Here is a 19,339-nt window from a genome sequence, read left to right as displayed (position 1 = left end):
ATTTAATCAAGCCCATATGGTCACAGATCAAGACTGGCAGTGGAATCAAACAATACAACACCCTGCCCAAAGAATTTGTGTGGGTTGATGATGTCAGGAAACTTGTAGATAGGCTATTGGTAATAGCTGGGGAGGAAAATGCTGGGAACCACAATTTTTACAATGAAAAAGTTGGAATTATGGACATGATAAGCACCAAATTGTCTAATTTTATAGTGAATGACACTAAGGGGATTGGATATCTCATAAAAATAATTAATACTCTACCACCTAAATTTTGGAATATTTCTGAGGGTCGGGGGTTGGTTAATGACATTATAAACAAGCTGCCATTTGAACTACACATTCCAGGCTATCAGTATTGTGGTCCAGGCACAAAATTGGACCATAGATTAAACAGAGGTGATCCTGGTGTTAATCCCCTAGATGCTGCTTGTAGAGACCATGACATAGCATACAACACACATTCTGATCTTGACAAGAGACATGTTGCAGACAAGAAATTAGAAGAGGCTGCATTTGGCAGATTTGTAAGCAAAGATGCTTCTTTAAGTGAAAAAATAGCCGCATTGGGAACCACCATAGCTATGAACACCAAACAAAAATTGGGGTGGGGGTTGTGAATATGTATATAATAAACCTACAATGAAGGCCAAGGGTGTTATGTATCAAGTACCTTATGCAGGTCTCAAATCTCTTAAAACTATTGACAGTCTCTTAACCAAAAAACAGCGCAAGAAAAAAAATTCTTGTATTGCAAAAGGGCATGGTATGAAATTGTTGCTTAGTACCCCCCAATTAAAAAAATTACAGCAATCAAGAAAAAAATCACATGTGGGGGGATTTATATTTACCATCCCTGCCATCTTAGCTGCTCTCGGGGCTGTGGGGAGCTTGGCTGGGGGTTCAGCCGCCATAGCAAAAACAGTAATAGATGCCAAGAAGAATAGGGCAGAATTAGATGAGCAGAAGCGCCATAACCTGGCAATGGAGAAACAAGGGAAAGGTATTAAAAGAACCATGAATAAGTTTAAAAAAAACAAGAGCCGCTTACAAACCAAGATATTGAAGCTTTAATCAAGCCATTGGGCATCAAACATTTTAGAGGTGTGTACATGTCTGATTCTTTACCAGAACAACCACTCAACAAAGAGTGTGGCATTGTTAATTTGGATGAGTTCAAAAATCAGGGCACTCACTGGATTTGTTATCTTAAATATGTAAAAAATAAGGCATTTGTGTTTGATTCATTTGGAGGTGTTCCACCTGAAAATTTAATAAAATATCTAAAATCAACTAATCTTTATTACAATAATGCCCGTGTTCAAAACTTCAAAGATGTTAATTGTGGACATTTGTGTTTATCAGTTCTTAGATATATGTCTCAAATAAATAAACCATCAATTGAAGATTTTCAAAAAGCCTTGTGGTATTTAAAACATCATGGGGGTATTCCATCTTACCAGCCAAAATTCAATATTGAAACTCAAATTGCATGCTGACATAGTGTATCCCAAAACAATAGCTCTCAGAGCATTTTATGGCATGTACTTAATCCCTAATATTACACACCACAACAACACAATTGCAGTTGGGGATGAAAAAATTGTCATTACTCCAGGGCAATATAATCTGTCCACTCTAAATGCTCAATTACCCAGAGGTGTAGTGTTAAGTCAAAATTCTGTCACTCACAGAGTAGAAATTGTATCTGCTACAGAAACAGTGAATCTGGGTACTATAGGAGAGCTGTTAGGATTTGAGAACAACACAAAACTTGAAGCAGGCATCAAACACACTGCTATGAATATACCTAAATTCTTAGCCATAGAGACTCTGAATATTCACTGTAATGTGGCTGAGGGTATGATCACCAAATCAAATGGCATAGGCACTCACAAACAAACTGGCATCATTGCAACATTCAAACCTAATTCTGAATTTATGGAGCCCATCATCTACAATCCATCCCCAACATTATATTTTCCTGTGTGTCATAATAGAATAGATTATATTGAATTGATGGTCACTAATGAAAAAGAAGAATTAGTTGATTTTGCTGGAGCCACAACAACTGCAATCATAGAGATTAATATTTAAATAAAAATACATACAAGAAGAAAATGGAAAATATTGAGAGTTATGAGCTACAATCTTTCCCCCCAAACAGGAGGACATTTGCAAATTTAAATCAACCCAACACAGAAATTGAGGTTGATCTTGATGTAGGGGATGGATTTATACACCCCCACAGAGCAGATCTATACATCAAATTTGATGTTGTAAAGCTCGATGGAACAGATTATCCGGCAAATTCAAATATAAGACTTGTAGACAATTTTGTGCCGCATCTGTTCTCTGAAATTGAGATCAGAAAGCATGGCGTTGTTATAAACAGAGTGGATTATCCCGGCATTACCTCCACAGCTTTGGCCACACTGAAATTATCCAAAACCGAGGCTTCATACTACAAAATAGGCGGATTTGAAGCTGGTGATAAGATATTATCTAAGAACCACACTGTGCTGTTCCCCATGCGCCTGTTGCCAGGATTCTTCTCAGATTACAAAGAAATTATGTGGAAGGGTGGGTTAAGAATCACATTTAGAAGAGCTGCAAATGATAACAATGCTTTGATGAGGTACAGTACAATAAACCCCACAGGAGAAGCTCTGCCTAATACCCTACCAGATGCAGGCAAATGCATTATTCAGACCATGGAGCTAAGAATCCCTGTTGTTGAGTATGAAGCCAGTTATGGTCTTAAATACAAAGCTGATATAATAAAAAATCCACAAATTCCTCTACAATTTTATACATATCAATGTGTACAGAAGCCCGCATCTGGTACATATTATGAATTTGATGCTACAAATTCATTCTCCAGTATTCAATATGACATGCCTGATTTTGTGGTAGTACTGTTTCAGACTGGGAGACACAATAATCAGGAAAAAAATTCAAGTAAATTTGATAACTGCAACATCAAGAACATATATCTTAAAAATGGCAGAAATGAGGTCTTTCCTAGAGAAAATTACAATTTAGACATGTCCAAGGATGACTTCCTCAAATTATATGAAGCTTTTTCGGCTTTCAAGAGGGTCACTACTGGCAATACTGACATGTACTACACACCAGATGAATTCAAAGCACAGAGACCCATGTTTGTAATCAATGCTTCAAAAAGGAAACAGGTTGTGGTGAATGACAGAACAAATATTAAAATTATCTGTGAATTCCATGAAGCATTACCTAATGACACCATATGTAGTGTTATTCTCATAGGAGAAAAATCATATGTTTATGATGTAAGAAATGAGAGAGTCACGGAGCAATTCTAGAAGATATTTGCTCTATTATCCTGTTGTACAACACACAAACCTCAACTGTATATCAGCTAGCAGTGAATATCTTATGTGTAGGCAGTTGTATGTATTTCAATCTTATACAGGACTCGAACCCAAAGCCCCTGATTACAAGGCCACAATATTAACACGTCTCCAAATAGAATATGCCCACATTTTACTAGGTTCTGAAGACCTTGATACAGACAAAATTGGATTTTGTTTCTGTCATAATATTCTCCAAGTCTTGCCTAGGCACATATTATCAGAACAGAATTGCTTTCAACATGAAGAGGGGCAGTTCATTGCCACTGGGTCAGAAAATATGTATCTTTGTCTCAATCTTTGTTACATTTTCCTTGTTACATTTTCCCCTGTTGCACGGAAAGATTAATGGCCCCTTCAGTGAATCGCACAGAAAAATCCATTAATGTTCCGTTCTAGCGTGTAGATTTTATCTTTTGCGTGCCGGCAAGAGCAAAACATTAGTCTTTTGATAGATTAATATCAATTCATGCATTTCCGAGCTATAATTACTTACCCCAAGCAATGGAATTGATTAGAACTATGGACAATATGCCAAAACAATTATAACAGCAGTTAGTGGCTGAGCTGGTGATCCCCAAATATAAAATAATTTTGCTCTGTTGTATAACACTTTTTACCAGGTTTTCAGATCTGGGAGTTGTATATCAACTAGCAGTAATTATTCTCAAAATCTCACATATGGAGATATTATTTTGCCACACATATTTCAATCTATCAGGACTCGAACCCAGAACCCCTTGTTTACAAGACATTTTGCCATCAGGGGAGGCTTCACATTTTACCAGGATTCAAACCCGAGTTTTTTGATTACAAGGCAATGCACCACACTCTACTGGCTCTCAGAACCCAATAAATATCAATTCAAGATTCCTGGGATTTTGACAGATAAGCAATAAAATAATAAAAAAAACTTGGCTTAGTTTTAAGTATGAGCAAATCAATCTGAGAGGCTCTTCCTTTCTGAGAAATTCCTGAGGGCATTTTTACAAAAATCTTGGATTAGAGGGGGTTCCACACTTGAGCAAAAAGCTCATATGGGCATGTTGAGCAAGTTTTAAGTATAAGCAAATCTGCTGGAGGGGGGCTCTTCCTTTCCGGTCCTGGTTATATCATCAATACCACTACTATTGGTGCACTCAGCAACTTCTCAACACCAATACATATAGATGGTATGCACAAGTCGGCAATAAACGTCCTTGGTTTCAACAAATTAACCTACCCCGTGCAGTTTTAGTGTTTACCATGCGAATGCGTACAGGTCACGTAGTTATACATCCCAGCTCATATACCGTGCCTGCAACTTCCTGTCCGTGTGGAGAACCTATTCAATCAATCACTCATTTGTTTTTACAATGTCCAATTCGACAACAACATCGAAATACTCTATACAAACAGTTACAACGTGTCGGTATCCCATTTCCGATGTCCCTTTCGACTTTACTCCACGAACCACGGTCTGATGTCATGTGGATACTGTACAACTTTGCACGAAAACACAACATCATAACATAAACAAACAGACAATTGACATGTAAACAAACTTTCACATAACAAAACAAGTAGGAACCCTGGCAAGAAATCGCTTATAGGCGGTGTGTGCCACTCAAAGAAGAAGGAAGGAAGGAAGGGCTTTCTTCCGTGAAAAGGTTGCTAAAGTGTTGTGCGATAAGTGAAACCAGCTTACCTGCTTACTTGTCGATAGCCTCCTTAATTCTGTTCGTAGTACTTACCCCACATCGGGCAACCAAAGTTGTAGTTTGGCAAAAAGAAAAAACAACTAAGTATTAATTTTATGAGAGGAAAGTAACGTTGGTTCCTAATCTGAAGAACACTACACATGAATCAACCTGATTCACCAAAATTATACAATCGTTTTTTTGTGACATGTAAGATTGCTGTCCGGAATGGGACTAATTGTACAAACACCCTTGGCCCGAAAGACCTGCAAGCTTCCTGACGTTTATAAATATAAAATTTCTACAACCAAACAATGTGGATCCACCTATTTATATGTAGTTGAGATATCTTCACGCAGCTTGATATGAATCAGTGAGATTTTCCTTGATTTCCCAGTGAGAAGACAAGGCAAGCGTGAATTTGTGGAAATTTATTATATATTCTCTGTGGTACGTGTTAGAAATTTTCTCTCCGTTTGGAAACCGCCAGGATTGTGAAATATACAAAGAACGTCAATTCCCACCAAGGTAAATAGATCCGTAATGTGTATATTTTTTATTGTAGGAGACGTCATAAAGTCCTCATCAATGAAACATTTGCATGATATTGTCGATAGCCTCCTTACTTCTGTTCGTAGTACTTACCCCACACCGGGCAACCAAAGTTGTAGTTTGGCAAAAAGAAAAAAGCAACTAAGTATTCATTTTGGTACTACTTTACTATACCGGAGACACCTATCAATGGTAACAGTAGTATAAGCCGGAGACACATTAAACTCGTTTGTTTTCAAATAAAAATCATTGCTACTTACCTCATATGCATAGCGGAAGATTTTTCAAGCTGGGGATCACTTGTTTTTCCATGAAAAAAGCGTTATTTTTAACATTATAATCATTTATTGGTCGTTTCTAATTCGGCGCGCAAATTTTGACTCACGTTGTCTATCGTCAGCTGATATGCAGTATCGTCAGCTGATGTGCAGTGTTTCCAAACTTATGAACCGATAAATGCCGCACAAACTATTCACGAAAGGTTTTGAAGCGAAAATTGAGGCTAGACTCTACTTTACGTCCTTATCTGCATGGTGATTGCTTCTTTGCGTTCACGGTGCGCGATCGTGGTGCGGCACCCGGCATCTCTTCGGGTAAGTACCTTTTTCTTTTTGCACTTTCTGTTCACGATAGCCCCACTATCCATTCACGGGGTCGAGGTATGCCTACGAGGTTAGGTTAGGTTCCATTAGCACTCATTTCATCCCTAAATATGTGCTTCATCATCTAAAAAAATCCTCAGTACGTTCAATTGCGCATATCCGGACAACATCCGTTTTTCTCGATTTACTCCTTCAGGAAATGTTTGCTCGCTTTGGGATTTACGTTGTTGAATTCCTTATAAAATAAGCTTTCCAACGATATATGACACGTATTCCTTAGGAAAAGGACGTAAACTAGAGTCTTACCTTACCTTGGAAAAAAAAAAACCCCGCTCACATGTCATCTTGTCAAACTTCCGCGTGGTTGCTACACTGTGAGGGGTTACATAACCGAACGCACGGAACATTTGATTCACGAAGTCGACGGTAATGGCGGCACGAGCTATCTTACAACGTGGATGCATGATTGACGAAAAATTCCTTATTTACAGGCAAAATACGTTGCACGATTCTAAAAAACAATTTCCCCGGCTTCAGAAAGTCCCCAAGAATGCAATTTCGTAAGTACTTTCTCGTCTTTTCTCCTGTAAATTCTAAGAAATCCGTCTCCGGCTTATACTACTGTTACCGAAATAATGAATTTCTAACGAAAATAATGTCTATTTCGTACATTAACGAGTACTTATTGGTGTTCCTTATTTCCCACAAACCATCCACGTGTAGCCCCAAAAACCATGACATTGGCCCAAAAATTCACGATAGCCCCACAAACCATCATGGGGACGAGGTATGCCTACTAGGTTAGGTTAGGCCTGTTAGGTTAGTTAGGTTCCATTAGCACTCCTTTCGTTCAATTTAGCATATACGGAGAATACGAGAGCGTATTGTGCTCTCGTGCAGAAAGCAAATGGCGGCAGCAGCAATAGCACGTCGGAAATAGATTTTCGTAGAAAACCACATACATTCGCATTAAAATGGATCAAAACTACATTCCCGAACATCAACAACGCTACAGAAAATGATTTGCGTAAGTATTTTCTCCTGTAAATTTGAAGAAATCCGTCTCCGGTATAGTAAAGTGTCACCTTAATTTTATGAGAGGAAAGTAACGTTGGTACCTAATCTAAGAACATTTACGTATTCTGCATTGCTAAGGATTCTTGAAGGTGGGATTTCGTTTTATTTCACGAAAATAATTTCAATTTTCAACATATCGAGTAATTATTGTTCGTTCGTTTTTCGGTTGCGTTACACACAATATAGCGGGCAAATCTTGACTAGCATTGTCTATGATGAGTGGGTGAAGTTTCCAACCTTCTTCACTGAAAAATACCTACTTTCGTGTTACTGATTTTGTATTTTTGGTAAAAATCTGATAGTCCCCGGACACCTATAACTTTTTCGTTTTGTCAATTTTTGACATTCGTACTTACCTATCTGGGTAAAATTTTCGTATCCCCAAAACGTATTTCTTCAATTTTACAGGAGAAAGTACTTACCGAAATGGGTTTATTTATACTTTAGGAAGGTCTTGGAAGTTTGCTTTCAACTCGTTGAAATTTTTTTGCCGATAAATCATGTAATTTTCGACATTAATGTCGCTCGGATGCATGAAAGCTGTTCCCTTGATGTCCGTCTACTACGTGAACCAAATATTTGCGAGCGTTTCATGACGTAACAACCGGTCAGTGTTTCCAAATGCGTGGTTTTGTAACTGTGTAACAGTTCTAGAACGTAAATAAACGTGAGTTACTGTTCATCATTTCTGATTACGAACTTGCGACAACATGACGTGCACAGGATCAGTGGCGTGCTCAATGTGAGGTTGATGGGGGTGACAACCCCCCCCCCCCTTTCGCCCAGTATCTCTAAGGCTATTTATGAATGGTTCGTGGGCTATTTATGTATGGTTCGTGGGGCTATCCGTGAATGGTTCGTGGGGCTATCTGTGAATGGTTCATGGGGCTATCCGTGAATGGTTCGTGGGGCTATCCATGAATGGTTCGTGGGGCTATCCGTGAATGGTTTGTGGGGCTATTTATGAATGGTTCGTGGGGCTATCCGTGAATGGTTCGTGGGGCTATCCGTGAATGGTTCATGGGGCTATCCGTGAATGGTTCGTGGGGCTATCCATGAATGGTTCGTGGGGCTATCCGTGAATGGTTTGTGGGGCTATTTATGAATGGTTCGTGGGGCTATCCGTGAATGGTTCGTGGGGCTATCCGTGAATGGTTCGTGGGGCTATCCGTGAATCGTTCGTGGGGCTAGCGCCAATGGTTCGTGGGGCTATCCGAGAATGGTGTGTGGGGCTACGAATATTTTTTTCGAAACCAATTTTTAACTATTGAAACCTTTGCGTGGCCCTACTAACCTATCCACGTGCCAATGGTTCGTGGGGCTAGCGCCAATGGTTTGTGGGGCTAGCGCCAATGGTTCGTGGGGCTAGTGCCAATGGTTCGTGGGGCTATCTTTTTCACTATTGAAACCTTTGCGTGGCCCTACTAACCTATCCACGCGCCAGTGGTTTGTGGGGCTAGCGCCAATGGTTCGTGGGGCTATCCGAGAATGGTGTGTGGGGCTACGAATATTTTTTTCGAAACCAATTTTTAACTATTGAAACCTTTGCGTGGCCCTACTAACCTATCCACGCGCCAGTGGTTTGTGGGGCTAGCGCCAATGGTTCGTGGGGCTAGCGCCAATGGTTCGTGGGGCTATATTTTTAACTATTGAAACCTTTGCGTGGCCCTACTAACCTATCCACGCGCCAATGGTTCGTGGGGCTATCTTTTTCACTATTGAAACCTTTGCGTGGCCCTACTAACCTATCCACGCGCCAATGGTTCGTGGGGCTTTCTTTTTCACTATTGCAACCTTTGCGTGGCCCTACTAACCTATCCACGCGCCAATGGTTTCAGTTGCTTTGTTTTATTTCAATCACTTATCGCACAACACTCTTGCTACGTATTCTCCATACTAGTACCTAGATATTTTGCTATGAAGAAGGTCGCAACACTGCATAACCACTGATCATGGACTACGCTAGTCAAGATTTCTCCGCCATATCGCGTGTAACGCAAGCAAAAGCGAAGAAAATAAAAATACTCCATATTTCGAAAATTGAGATTATTTGCGTGCAAAAAACGAAACGCGAAATAGAAGAATCCTTACCAATGCAGAATATGTAAGTATCAATGTGAAAAATACGAAAATAAGGGAATTAGAGACGTTTGGTGGTTACCGAAATTTTAATCCTATCTGCTTCGCGGAACATTCTTTAAGGTGATTTCACGTTTTTCGTCCCGGAATCGGTGGGAAATTTAAACTAAATAAAATATTTTCGTTTGAAATTTTTGAGTCCAAATTTCCCACCGATTCCAGGCTCCGCCCCTGGGGTAATTGACCTACCGCTACCACGGCCCCACCTCCGCTCCGCTCCGGCTCCCCGGCTTTCTCTATAGAGTCCCTGTTAAAGGCATGTTAGAAATTGGCCAGAGTCACCTGCCCCTAAATGAGCCTCAAACTTTTAAATTTGAAGAAATCCGTTACATCACACAAAACACCTTCCAGATGTTCGACAATGCTATAGGAACTTACTACCGTAAGTAGTTTCTTCTATAAAAATTAAGAAATCTGTCCGGGGACTATCAGATTATTACCGTATTTTTTTCCAGGTTCGAAAATCCCACAAACCATTCATAAATAGCCCCACGAACCATGCACGGCAAGGTAAGGTTTGGTTAGGTTAGGCAAACATAGTTAAAATTGTCATCTTGAAAATTGTCACGTTCTTGCAAAACAACGGCGTGGTTGGAAACACTGACCAGGGGTTACATCATCGAACGCACGCAACATTGGTTCACGTAGGCCCGATTGTATAAAACAGTTGATCCTCGATTAGCCAGTAAAATTGATCTGCAGTCATGCTGAACTCTGATTTTGTGTTCTATAAAAGTTGAACTGAGATTCAGTCCCTGCAATCTGCGATCAAAGTTGATCTGCGATTTTTCTCCGATCAGCAGACATTGACCTTAGTTCAGCTGTTGTAACATGGCTGGCAAATATTTGGAATTTTGAGAGTTAGCCCCCTCCCCCCCCCCCCCCCCCGCCACATATATGCCAAATTTGCTTAAATTTTATATAGTCTGAATCTCTGGTTCATTCCGTGTACAACGGTATATCACTCATCTCTCTGGGACAATTAGCCTCCGATCTACACTCATTTAATTGAAACTCTGCATTTTGCTCAAAATTGGTAGGGCATCAAGGGGGTTACATGTGAAAATGGCCTTGGGCACCAAAAGGTTAATCTTCAAAAGTACATGATTTACCGGCGAAATAAATTAAGCGATGGGAAAAGACACTTCCTCGACCTTTTAAAAGTCTACAGAAACTCAGTTTGGTAAGTAATTTCTCCTGTAAAATTGAAGAAATACATTTTGCGGAGATCAAAATTTTACCGCTGATGAAAAATTGTTATCTATACAACTTTAATTGCAATGCAGAAATCATATAAAACAACTAAAATAAGAGTTTCAGTAACAACACAATAAAGAAAAATGCGTTCCAAACTCAAAAACCACACGTGTAGTCTGTTCAATAATTGTTTTCTTCTTGCCACACACAAAAAAACAAAAAAACAAGTATTTAGCTGAGAATTGGTGAAATACTTTTCATGGCACCCTTTTGGCAGAAGAAGGAAATAAAAACTTTGACTACACGGGGAATCGAACCTAGGATTTATTTCAGCTTACGAAACTGACGTTTTACCGACATGGACATAAGCTGCGGTGTGAAAACCATTCTATTCGGGTGATTTCTCTTGAAGATTGCACCTTTACCTGTTCGGTTCCAAACTTTCAATGTCTCTTCTCTCTAATTACATTCATTTGAAAGCTCTGCGTTTCATGGTGTGTCTATTCTGTGCACACACATGGGCATCTGGAAGGGGGGCCATTGCCCCCCCCTCCTGGAAAATGAAAGTCAACCAAAAATTATATATTTTTGATATATAATTTCATTACAGCCACAATAATATGTGTTAATTATTGCATGAATATGATAATTTCAAATTTAAGCAATGTTTTTTGAGTGAAAAACACTATTATTGAGGAAAATGTGCCTTGTTTGCCCCCCTGGAAAAAAACACCTTCCTTGCCCCTCCCTGGAAAAAATCCTGTGGACGTCCATGTGCACACATTGCTCACAGACTATAAGTTAATGTTGTGTGTGTGTATTAATGAAGACTATTGAAGGCGTGCTTTTGTGCAAGGTTAGTGTTTCCAACCCCTAATGATCATTGTGCTCTAGCTTCTGTCAACATAGCAGATTCTGATATGTGGCGACGAATATTATAAGTCAATGGTACATACACTATTATATTTTTAAACTAACTATTTGACGAAGAAGAGTGATTTTTCAGGAATCTATGAAGACATTCATCCAGCCTGTACTGATTTTGCGAGTTTATCCTACTTTTCTGTTCAAATTATAAGCTAGAAAAGCAGTTTGCATACATAAGAGAAAGAAACTAATGTGATCCTAAAGTCACGTCATTCGGGCCGTTACAGAAAGAGAGATAGATTGGATTCTTTATTTTATCCCATCTGCATCTTGAATGTCAATTTGATTTATTTTTTGTTAGCATCGCTTTTCTTCCACTTTTAGTTAATCGCGACGAAGAAGATAAATGATGATATGGGAAAATTGGTGAAGGGACACTCGCAAAGAACACCCATGCTCAGGTCGGAATTGGAACCCTGGTCCTCTTGGTGAACGTCAATGTTGCTGTTATGTTAAGCTAGGGAAAGAGGCAATGGAACCACCATCAACTCCCTTCTGCTCTCAAATGAATTTGAGGTTTTCCCCAAGCAAAGGGATTGCGGCAGGTTTTTTTTTTTTTAGTTATGGGATACTGAGTATCTCGAACATTTTTCCAGATTTTTTTCCCGCCATTCTCTTGTAAAATTGGACACTGTATTGCATTAATAATTACAATGCATGGCTTTCGTGGAACAGTTTTTTTTTCACTCGCCCAGTCAGAAAATTCTCTGCATTCGGTGACAAAACTTTAGTGGTAAACAACACTGCAGAGTGCTGTTTTCCCCGAACCTTTACTTCGGCTGTACTGCCACACTCGATCGGCTCCGAAGTTGATCTTTAACTCAAACGAATGTGCCACTTTCTGTGAACAGAAGTGTGCATAGTTTAAAAGCAATTTATAATGAAATACTTGAAATGGATATTTGACATTTTGAACAGGAAACAAAACCTGGCTTGTGATTTGTTAATAAAATGAACACTTGAACTGCAGGCAGCACGTGTAGCAGCCAAAGTCTTGGTGATATTTTAATTTGTCTTCTTGAATCAAATCCTAAACAAACATTAAGTCTAAAATTGGCATGGAAATTTTGGTCGTAGGATTGAGTATTAAATTTAAAGTGGGATTTAGGAAAGATCTTGATAAAGTGTTAAATCTTAGATTGTCAAGGGATTTTTGTAGTGGAGAGAGCATTTGAACATTATTAAATTTTGGAGACTGTATTTAGCAATATTGTATACGTTTTGGACGTTTTTGCCAAAAGAGAAGCTGGAAAAGACTATATTTCGGGATCCTAAGAAAGTTTTGACACTCCATTAGATTAATATTCTAGAAAACCTGCAAAGAAATGGATGTAAAATTTTCTTGCTCGTTTTGCTTGCAATCATGTGTTGCGAGGTTGCATGTTTCGCACTTTACTGAGATGAATGTGAAATTTTATACTATAGCTGCAGTACAAGACACGAGCGGTATTCTCGAATTTCATTAATAACATCGCTTCTTAAAATATAATGCTTAGTGTTGGTATACTGCTTAATTTAAAGCAGCTGCAACATTTGGAACAAATATATCGAATCTGCATTTCCAACTTCTTGTCGCATGAAAATTATACTTTTAACAAGTTGAATTTGCACTGAAGATAAAATTCACGTAAATATTGTTATGGGTTACTAAATTAATTATATTTACCCCAAGAAAACAAGGGGGGTGTGAGTTCTTTGAAAGGGGAACCCTATTATATTATCGCCCTGAACTTAAGAATTTGTAGCTAGGGTTCTGTAATGTCTCGTGGAACAATAATTGAATCGGTCATACGGCTGGACATGTTACTTGGTTTGCCAAGCTTGAATTTTCTGTCTTTATCTTAAGTTTTGTAACAATTTGTGTTAAATACTCAAATTGTGAGTTTTATAAACCCACTCAAAAACACTATTTATATGCATATTTACATAATAATTTACTACATTTAACCAATCAATATGCTAGCTTTAAGTTTTTTCGAAATCGAACAATTAAAAAATATGAACAGTTTAACATGGTAATTCATTCAAATAGACATAAATTATTACATATTCATCCAAACTATTTTTGGGGGATTATGATGAATGATTTTAGGGGCGGTCTTGAGTAAGTAATGGGCACCCCTGTATAGGGAGGAGGGGCAGATCAAGTATTGTTCAGTAAAGCTAAGAAAAAGTTACTTTCGGTAGACACCCTGTCGTAATTAAATACTTTGTGGTGATTATGATATGGTGTGAGGGTGCGAATGAAATGATTTGGGGGGGGGGGGGGGTACACCTGCTGCTGGGAACTGAAGATGAGAAAGATCTTTCATGATCTTGAAGTAAGGACACAGGCCTTACTACCAAATGGTCGTCTTGGAGGGAAAACGGGCTAAAATCTGATGAGAAACATGACAGTGTGCTCAGTTTTGTCATAACTTTAATCATTCTCAACGTATTCGAGTCTTGGGCCAAAAATGAGGAATCACCCCATTGTCTTGTAACAGTGAGAAAAAATGGAAGTCATTTTTTATTTGAATTGGCACACTTTAATTTGCTTACAGATAAAAAAATCATTAATGCTATAAAGTTACATGCTGAGAATATATATATATTTTTTGTTAATGCACTATGCTCTGCAACGAAGAATCAGAATACTCATATTGTGTTGGTACATATGGTGTACTGTCATTCGCCTAAAAGTTAAATGATGAATAAATTCTCTCTGTTGATAGCCTGAGACAATTTATTAATCAGTTGATTAAAGTGTTAGAATTTTAAAAATGTAAAATGAGTTGTAAATACTTAATAGGACAGATCATAACTTTCTCTCTTTTGTAATAAAATAGGAATGCAATTTCAGTCAGATGGCTAATGTGAAGAAGGGTGATGCTGAAGATATGCCCATACATGATGGGCCAGTGACGCCACAGTTTCCATTTGAATTTGTGTCTGTAAATGAACCTAATATAAAATGTGAAAGAGATATCAAAGTTGAGCACACTGAAGATGAAGTGATCACAGAATATACAGTTGGTTCCCATGTTGAAGTTGCAGATGAAACAAATTTCAAAAATTGTAATGGAGCTTTGAAATCTGAAGATAATGAAGGTGGGGTTTTGGTGAAAGAAGAAATCAAATTGGAGGCAGATGAATCTGATGAAGATGTTTTACCAAACTATGGACTCATTCAACCTGAAAGTGTATTGAATGGTGAACCTGAAAATCAAAGTAAAGATCCTTCCCAAATTTCTCGAAATTGCCATCAGACAGATTACTGGGACATAAGGTGAGTCTCCATTGTTTCCTTCAAATGTGTAATTATCGGTAAAATTATTTGGATAATTTATTTCAGAAAACAGAATAGTCTCATGCCAATCCAACCTTGCACAGAGGGTTGCGAGATTAATAAGTGTGTTTGGTTACTGACAGTGCATAAACGCTAGTCTGATTATTACATTTAATGTTTAAAAGTTTGCTGTAGTATATAGTGTATTAAAAAACAAGAGACAACATGTATTAATAATAACTTTTATGTATTTCAATGTGATTTTGAAATCCCAAACAATACTAATATGATTAACCCTGCTGGTAGGGACTGGATTAGCAAGGCTTTAGTGTACATTCATATCCACATCATTCATTGTTCAATTGTATTTGTTGATATGAGAGCAATATAGTTCAGTTCGGATATTATTGTGCTTTCAAAATTATAAAGAATGGTTAGAATATTGCTTCATTGAATTAGTAATATCCTGCCTCTCACAGATGGCCAAACAGATGGATTGAATAAATGTATGTAGCATTGAACTTTTTACATGTAAATCCATCAAAACTTATCTTTATAACTCTGATAGTTACTTAGATACTATTGTTTTATATGGATGGATGAACTTGACCATTGCATAAAAGGTACTTTTTTTTTCAGCTCTGCTGATTAGCATGCTAAAATTTATTTTTAGTAGTACGTGAATGATTTATCAGTGTCAATATTTAGGTGCATGTTCTAATGCACAAGAAACACTTTTCTGAAATTTATATACAACTTGCACTATGTTGTTCATAGTTAGACAAGATTTAAGAACATAAAAAATAGACACTGAACAGCTTTTTATTGTATATTTAATATGACCCTGAGTGTCATCTGAAAATTGATCTTATAAGTGGACCATTTCATGCAGGGTTCTTCACCGTTTAGTTGGCTATTTTGAAAAATTCTAATGGGCATATTTTTACCTTTATATAATGGCAGTTCAAAATAGCCATACATTGTTTTCTAATATTTCTGTACAAGTGATGGGCAATTTCGTTAAAGAACATGTGGCAGTGTTTGTACATGTTGTCAATATTCCGTGAAGTGTTATAAGTGGAGATGGCTGCAATTGCAGTAATTGTAAATATGACCAAATGCTGTAAAATTGTTTAACAAACAATTAAGTGTATTGGCAGATTTATAAAATCTGCAATAAAATATGAAATTGTGTTCAAAAATATGAAATAAGCTCCTTATTTTTAAGAATTCAAACTGGAAAATGTAGGAAATTCACCAGTTGCCATGCTTATTTTTATTACCATACAGTTCTTCATCCAAACCATCTCAAAATGCTAAATTATTATTTTGAAATGTGAAAATGTGCCACCTAATGGGCACATGTTTACAAAGAAAAAAGCATTTGTAATGATTGCTGGATTTAAGAAATTATAGTGTCTTATTCATCAACTTTTACCATGCCTGGCATTTATTTGCTAATAAATTAATTTGAATTATTTTTTTTGTTCTCTTAAGAATGTCTATCTTCGAAGTCACCATGAATCTAAAATTACATTTATTTTCAGGTCACGTACATTGGAAAATGATATAAGCCAAGAACTTGGAATCCCATCCCTGGATTCAAGCAGTGAAAGGAACCAATTCAACTCAAGTACATCCAGTGTGGTGCCAAATAAAACTGTTCATAGTTTATCAAATGGCAATGTGCCTAGGAAAGGTGCAACTGCTGTTGACCGTGTTTATTCATGCTGCTTTTGTGGTAAGGAATTCTTATCTAAGTTAAAGCATGACACACACTACCAAAATCATAAAAGAAAGGGTGTATTTCCCTGCCTTGAGTGTGACAAAGTGTTTTCAGTGCAAGGGAATTTAGATAAGCACGTGAAAGTTCATACCACAGGGAAGTCCCACATATGTTCGTTTTGCAATAAAGGATTTTATGAGAAGTACAGTCTGACAATGCACGAGAGGATACACACCGGCGAGAAGCCCTTTGCCTGCCAGTCTTGCAACAGAACCTTTGCACGAAGCGAGCATCTCAAAAGGCACTTGGTGGTGCATACCGGAGACAAGCCTTTCTCATGCTTAACCTGCAACTCCACTTTCTCGCGAAGAGAGCATCTGAAGACACACATGAAGTTCCACAGTGGAGAAAAGCCTTATGTATGTTCACTGTGTGAGAAAACTTTTTACACCAAGTATGAACTCTCAGTTCATGCACGACGCCACACGGAGAATAAACCGTACCTCTGTACGGCATGCAGTAAGTCCTTTGCAAGGTACCACGAACTGGCAGTTCACACCAGAGTACACAGCAAGGAGAAGCCTTACGTATGCTCCGTGTGCAGCATCATGTTCTCCCACCCTGGGCGACTCAAGACACATTTACGCTCTCACACAGGCGAAAAACCTTTCAAGTGCTCCGAATGCAACAAAGCCTTTTCTCGCAAAGACGTTCTTAAGATTCACTCCAGAATTCACACTGGCGATAGGCCTTATGTTTGCCCAGTATGCAACAAGGCCTTCTATGAAAAGCAAAAACTAAATATCCACTCGAGAACGCACAACAAACTCTGAGCATTAGAGAAACTCACAATTGGACAGTAACTCATTCTTCCATTAGGTAGTTCTGTATTTTGATATCTGACTATTTTGTTTTATACAGGAAACTGTTGTGCTTTAACTTCATAATTATAAAAAATGTTCCTTTATAAATAAGTTATGAAAGTATTTTTTGTTTGTGTAGAGGTTTTTCAAGATTGTTTGCTGAGAAGTTTTATGCCAAAGTTAAAAACAAAATCATAGCAAAGTAATCAGTTTTCTAGTCGGGAAGACCTTTTCTTGTGTTATTTCTTTTCTTCTTTTTTTATGACTTTGATAACATCTATACAAAAGATAATACAAAAAAAGGGAGATTTTCATTAACATTATGAAGTGCGTCAACACTTGCCTACAGCTGTGGCCATTTTCTTGCCACATCCCTCAAAGCAAATACATTTGATATGGTATTCCTTATTTATTATCTGGCCTCGAAAGAATATCATGGAGTTGTTATCCTTTATGATTGAAAAATGCCAACATTGCCTTCATGTTGAGATGACTGAATTGCCTTCTTGCACCAGGAGACTCAAGAGACTTCTATTGGAAACATTGGGCTTTTGTTTCTGTGTCAAAGCCAGACTATTGATCAACCTATGACTCAATTCCTGTCATTTTTTTTTTTTTTTAAATCTCTCTTGTCATGTGCAACTTCAGCACAATATTCCTTCACTTTTGACAGGAGGTGCAGAAGAAAATTTGACTACCACATATCTCATGTCAATACAATTCTCCAAAACAGATCATCTTGCAAGTGGTTTATTGCAGCCTGCAAATGTCAACATTTTTGGGTGTTCTGCTTGTTCATCGCTTTGTACAACATTTTAATGGATTCTCAACCATCTTTGAAGCATCTGTACAATTTTATCTCGACTTCACATTGAATTATCCATGAAAATTTCCTTAATCAACTGAGTAGTTTCACCAGACAATCGCCCAAGAGTCTGAAGCAAAACTAGGGATTTACCAATCTGTTTCCTCTGGCAAAATGTGATGGTCGCACAATACATAGCTTGCTCAGCAGTATCTTGCTGCCAACTAAATAACTCTCTGGGAGAACTTCGCACATACACATAAGGTTCCACTCTGTCTGGCTACCAAGTTCTATCTTGACTAGATACTTCTGGACTTTAGTGGTATGTAAAGTAAGATTAAACATGCAAAAATATTTCCTTCTGACAAACAACAAGTGGAAGGTAAAAAAAAGTGACAAATCTACAGAGCTAATTAGTGGATGAATGGGTAGTAACTTTAGAATGAGTGCTTTAATACCCTAAACAAACTTTATTATTCCTGTGCCAAAAAGTATAGTACATTATAAAGGGCATGATTATTGTAATCAGGGTTGCTACGCGACTGGAAAACCTGGAAAACAGGGAAAAGTCAGGGAATTTGGTTGGTCAGGGAATAGTCAGGGAATTTTGCATATTTCCTGGAATTTACGCGCATTTTGGAGTTGCAGGAGAACCAGTTAGAAAATGAACGAACGGTTCATTTGCATTTTCGAATTCGGTTCTTGTGATTACAGTCCCCCCAAAAGATTCAGTTCAGAAACTTGTTCCTCTCGTCATTATGACTTCTAGTCTGTTACTTTACATACAAAATTATGGTTCCTTCGCATTTCAATTCTATATTTATTCACTCTCGGATCTAGGTTCTTGGATCCGTTCATTTTGCCACTCGTTCTTGTGAACCTGTTCAAGACCGGAATTTGGAGAGGCGTGAGATTTTTTTCTTAGAGAACAAGCTACTCAAGACGAAACCTACGCACCAGCCATCCTCAGAATTTCTTGGGGAAAAAATGTTGCTTTAGCTTTGTGTGTGAGGAAATTGTCTTCCTTCAAGAACACACCCATTCGGAACCCGTTCTCTTTTGATACGTGAAGCGGAGCAGGTTGGTGTTTGGACAGTTTATTGGTTTTGGAT

The 19,339-nt window shown here is 38.0% G+C and overlaps 1 protein-coding gene across 1 annotated transcript; it reads left to right on the top strand.

Annotated features, from left to right (window-relative positions):
- The first annotated feature begins 5,342 nt into the window (after positions 1-5,342).
- On the top strand, positions 5,343-19,077 carry LOC145994765 (uncharacterized). The gene is made up of 3 exons (XM_083131012.1): positions 5,343-5,599; positions 14,394-14,833; positions 16,381-19,077. Exons 2-3 carry the CDS (start codon positions 14,412-14,414, stop codon positions 17,390-17,392), a joined length of 1,434 nt encoding a protein of 477 aa, XP_082987138.1. The 5' UTR covers positions 5,343-5,599; positions 14,394-14,411; the 3' UTR covers positions 17,393-19,077.
- Positions 19,078-19,339: the final 262 nt, after the last annotated feature.

The sequence above is a fragment of the Lepisma saccharinum genome, chromosome 11 (genome assembly GCF_977018435.1).
Source record: "Lepisma saccharinum chromosome 11, izLepSacc3.1, whole genome shotgun sequence".
NCBI lineage: Eukaryota > Metazoa > Arthropoda > Insecta > Zygentoma > Lepismatidae > Lepisma > Lepisma saccharinum.
Note: the sequence above shows the minus strand (reverse complement) of the source record. Positions and strands in the feature narration are given on the sequence as shown.

Excerpts from the sequence above, each read along its gene's own strand:
- LOC145994765 (XM_083131012.1), top strand. The coding sequence starts at position 14,412 with ATGGCTAATGTGAAGAAGGGTGATGCTGAAGATATGCCCATACATGAT. Across the intron at positions 14,834-16,380 it reads ACAGATTACTGGGACATAAG|GTCACGTACATTGGAAAATG; the intron begins GTGAGTCTCCAT and ends ATTTATTTTCAG.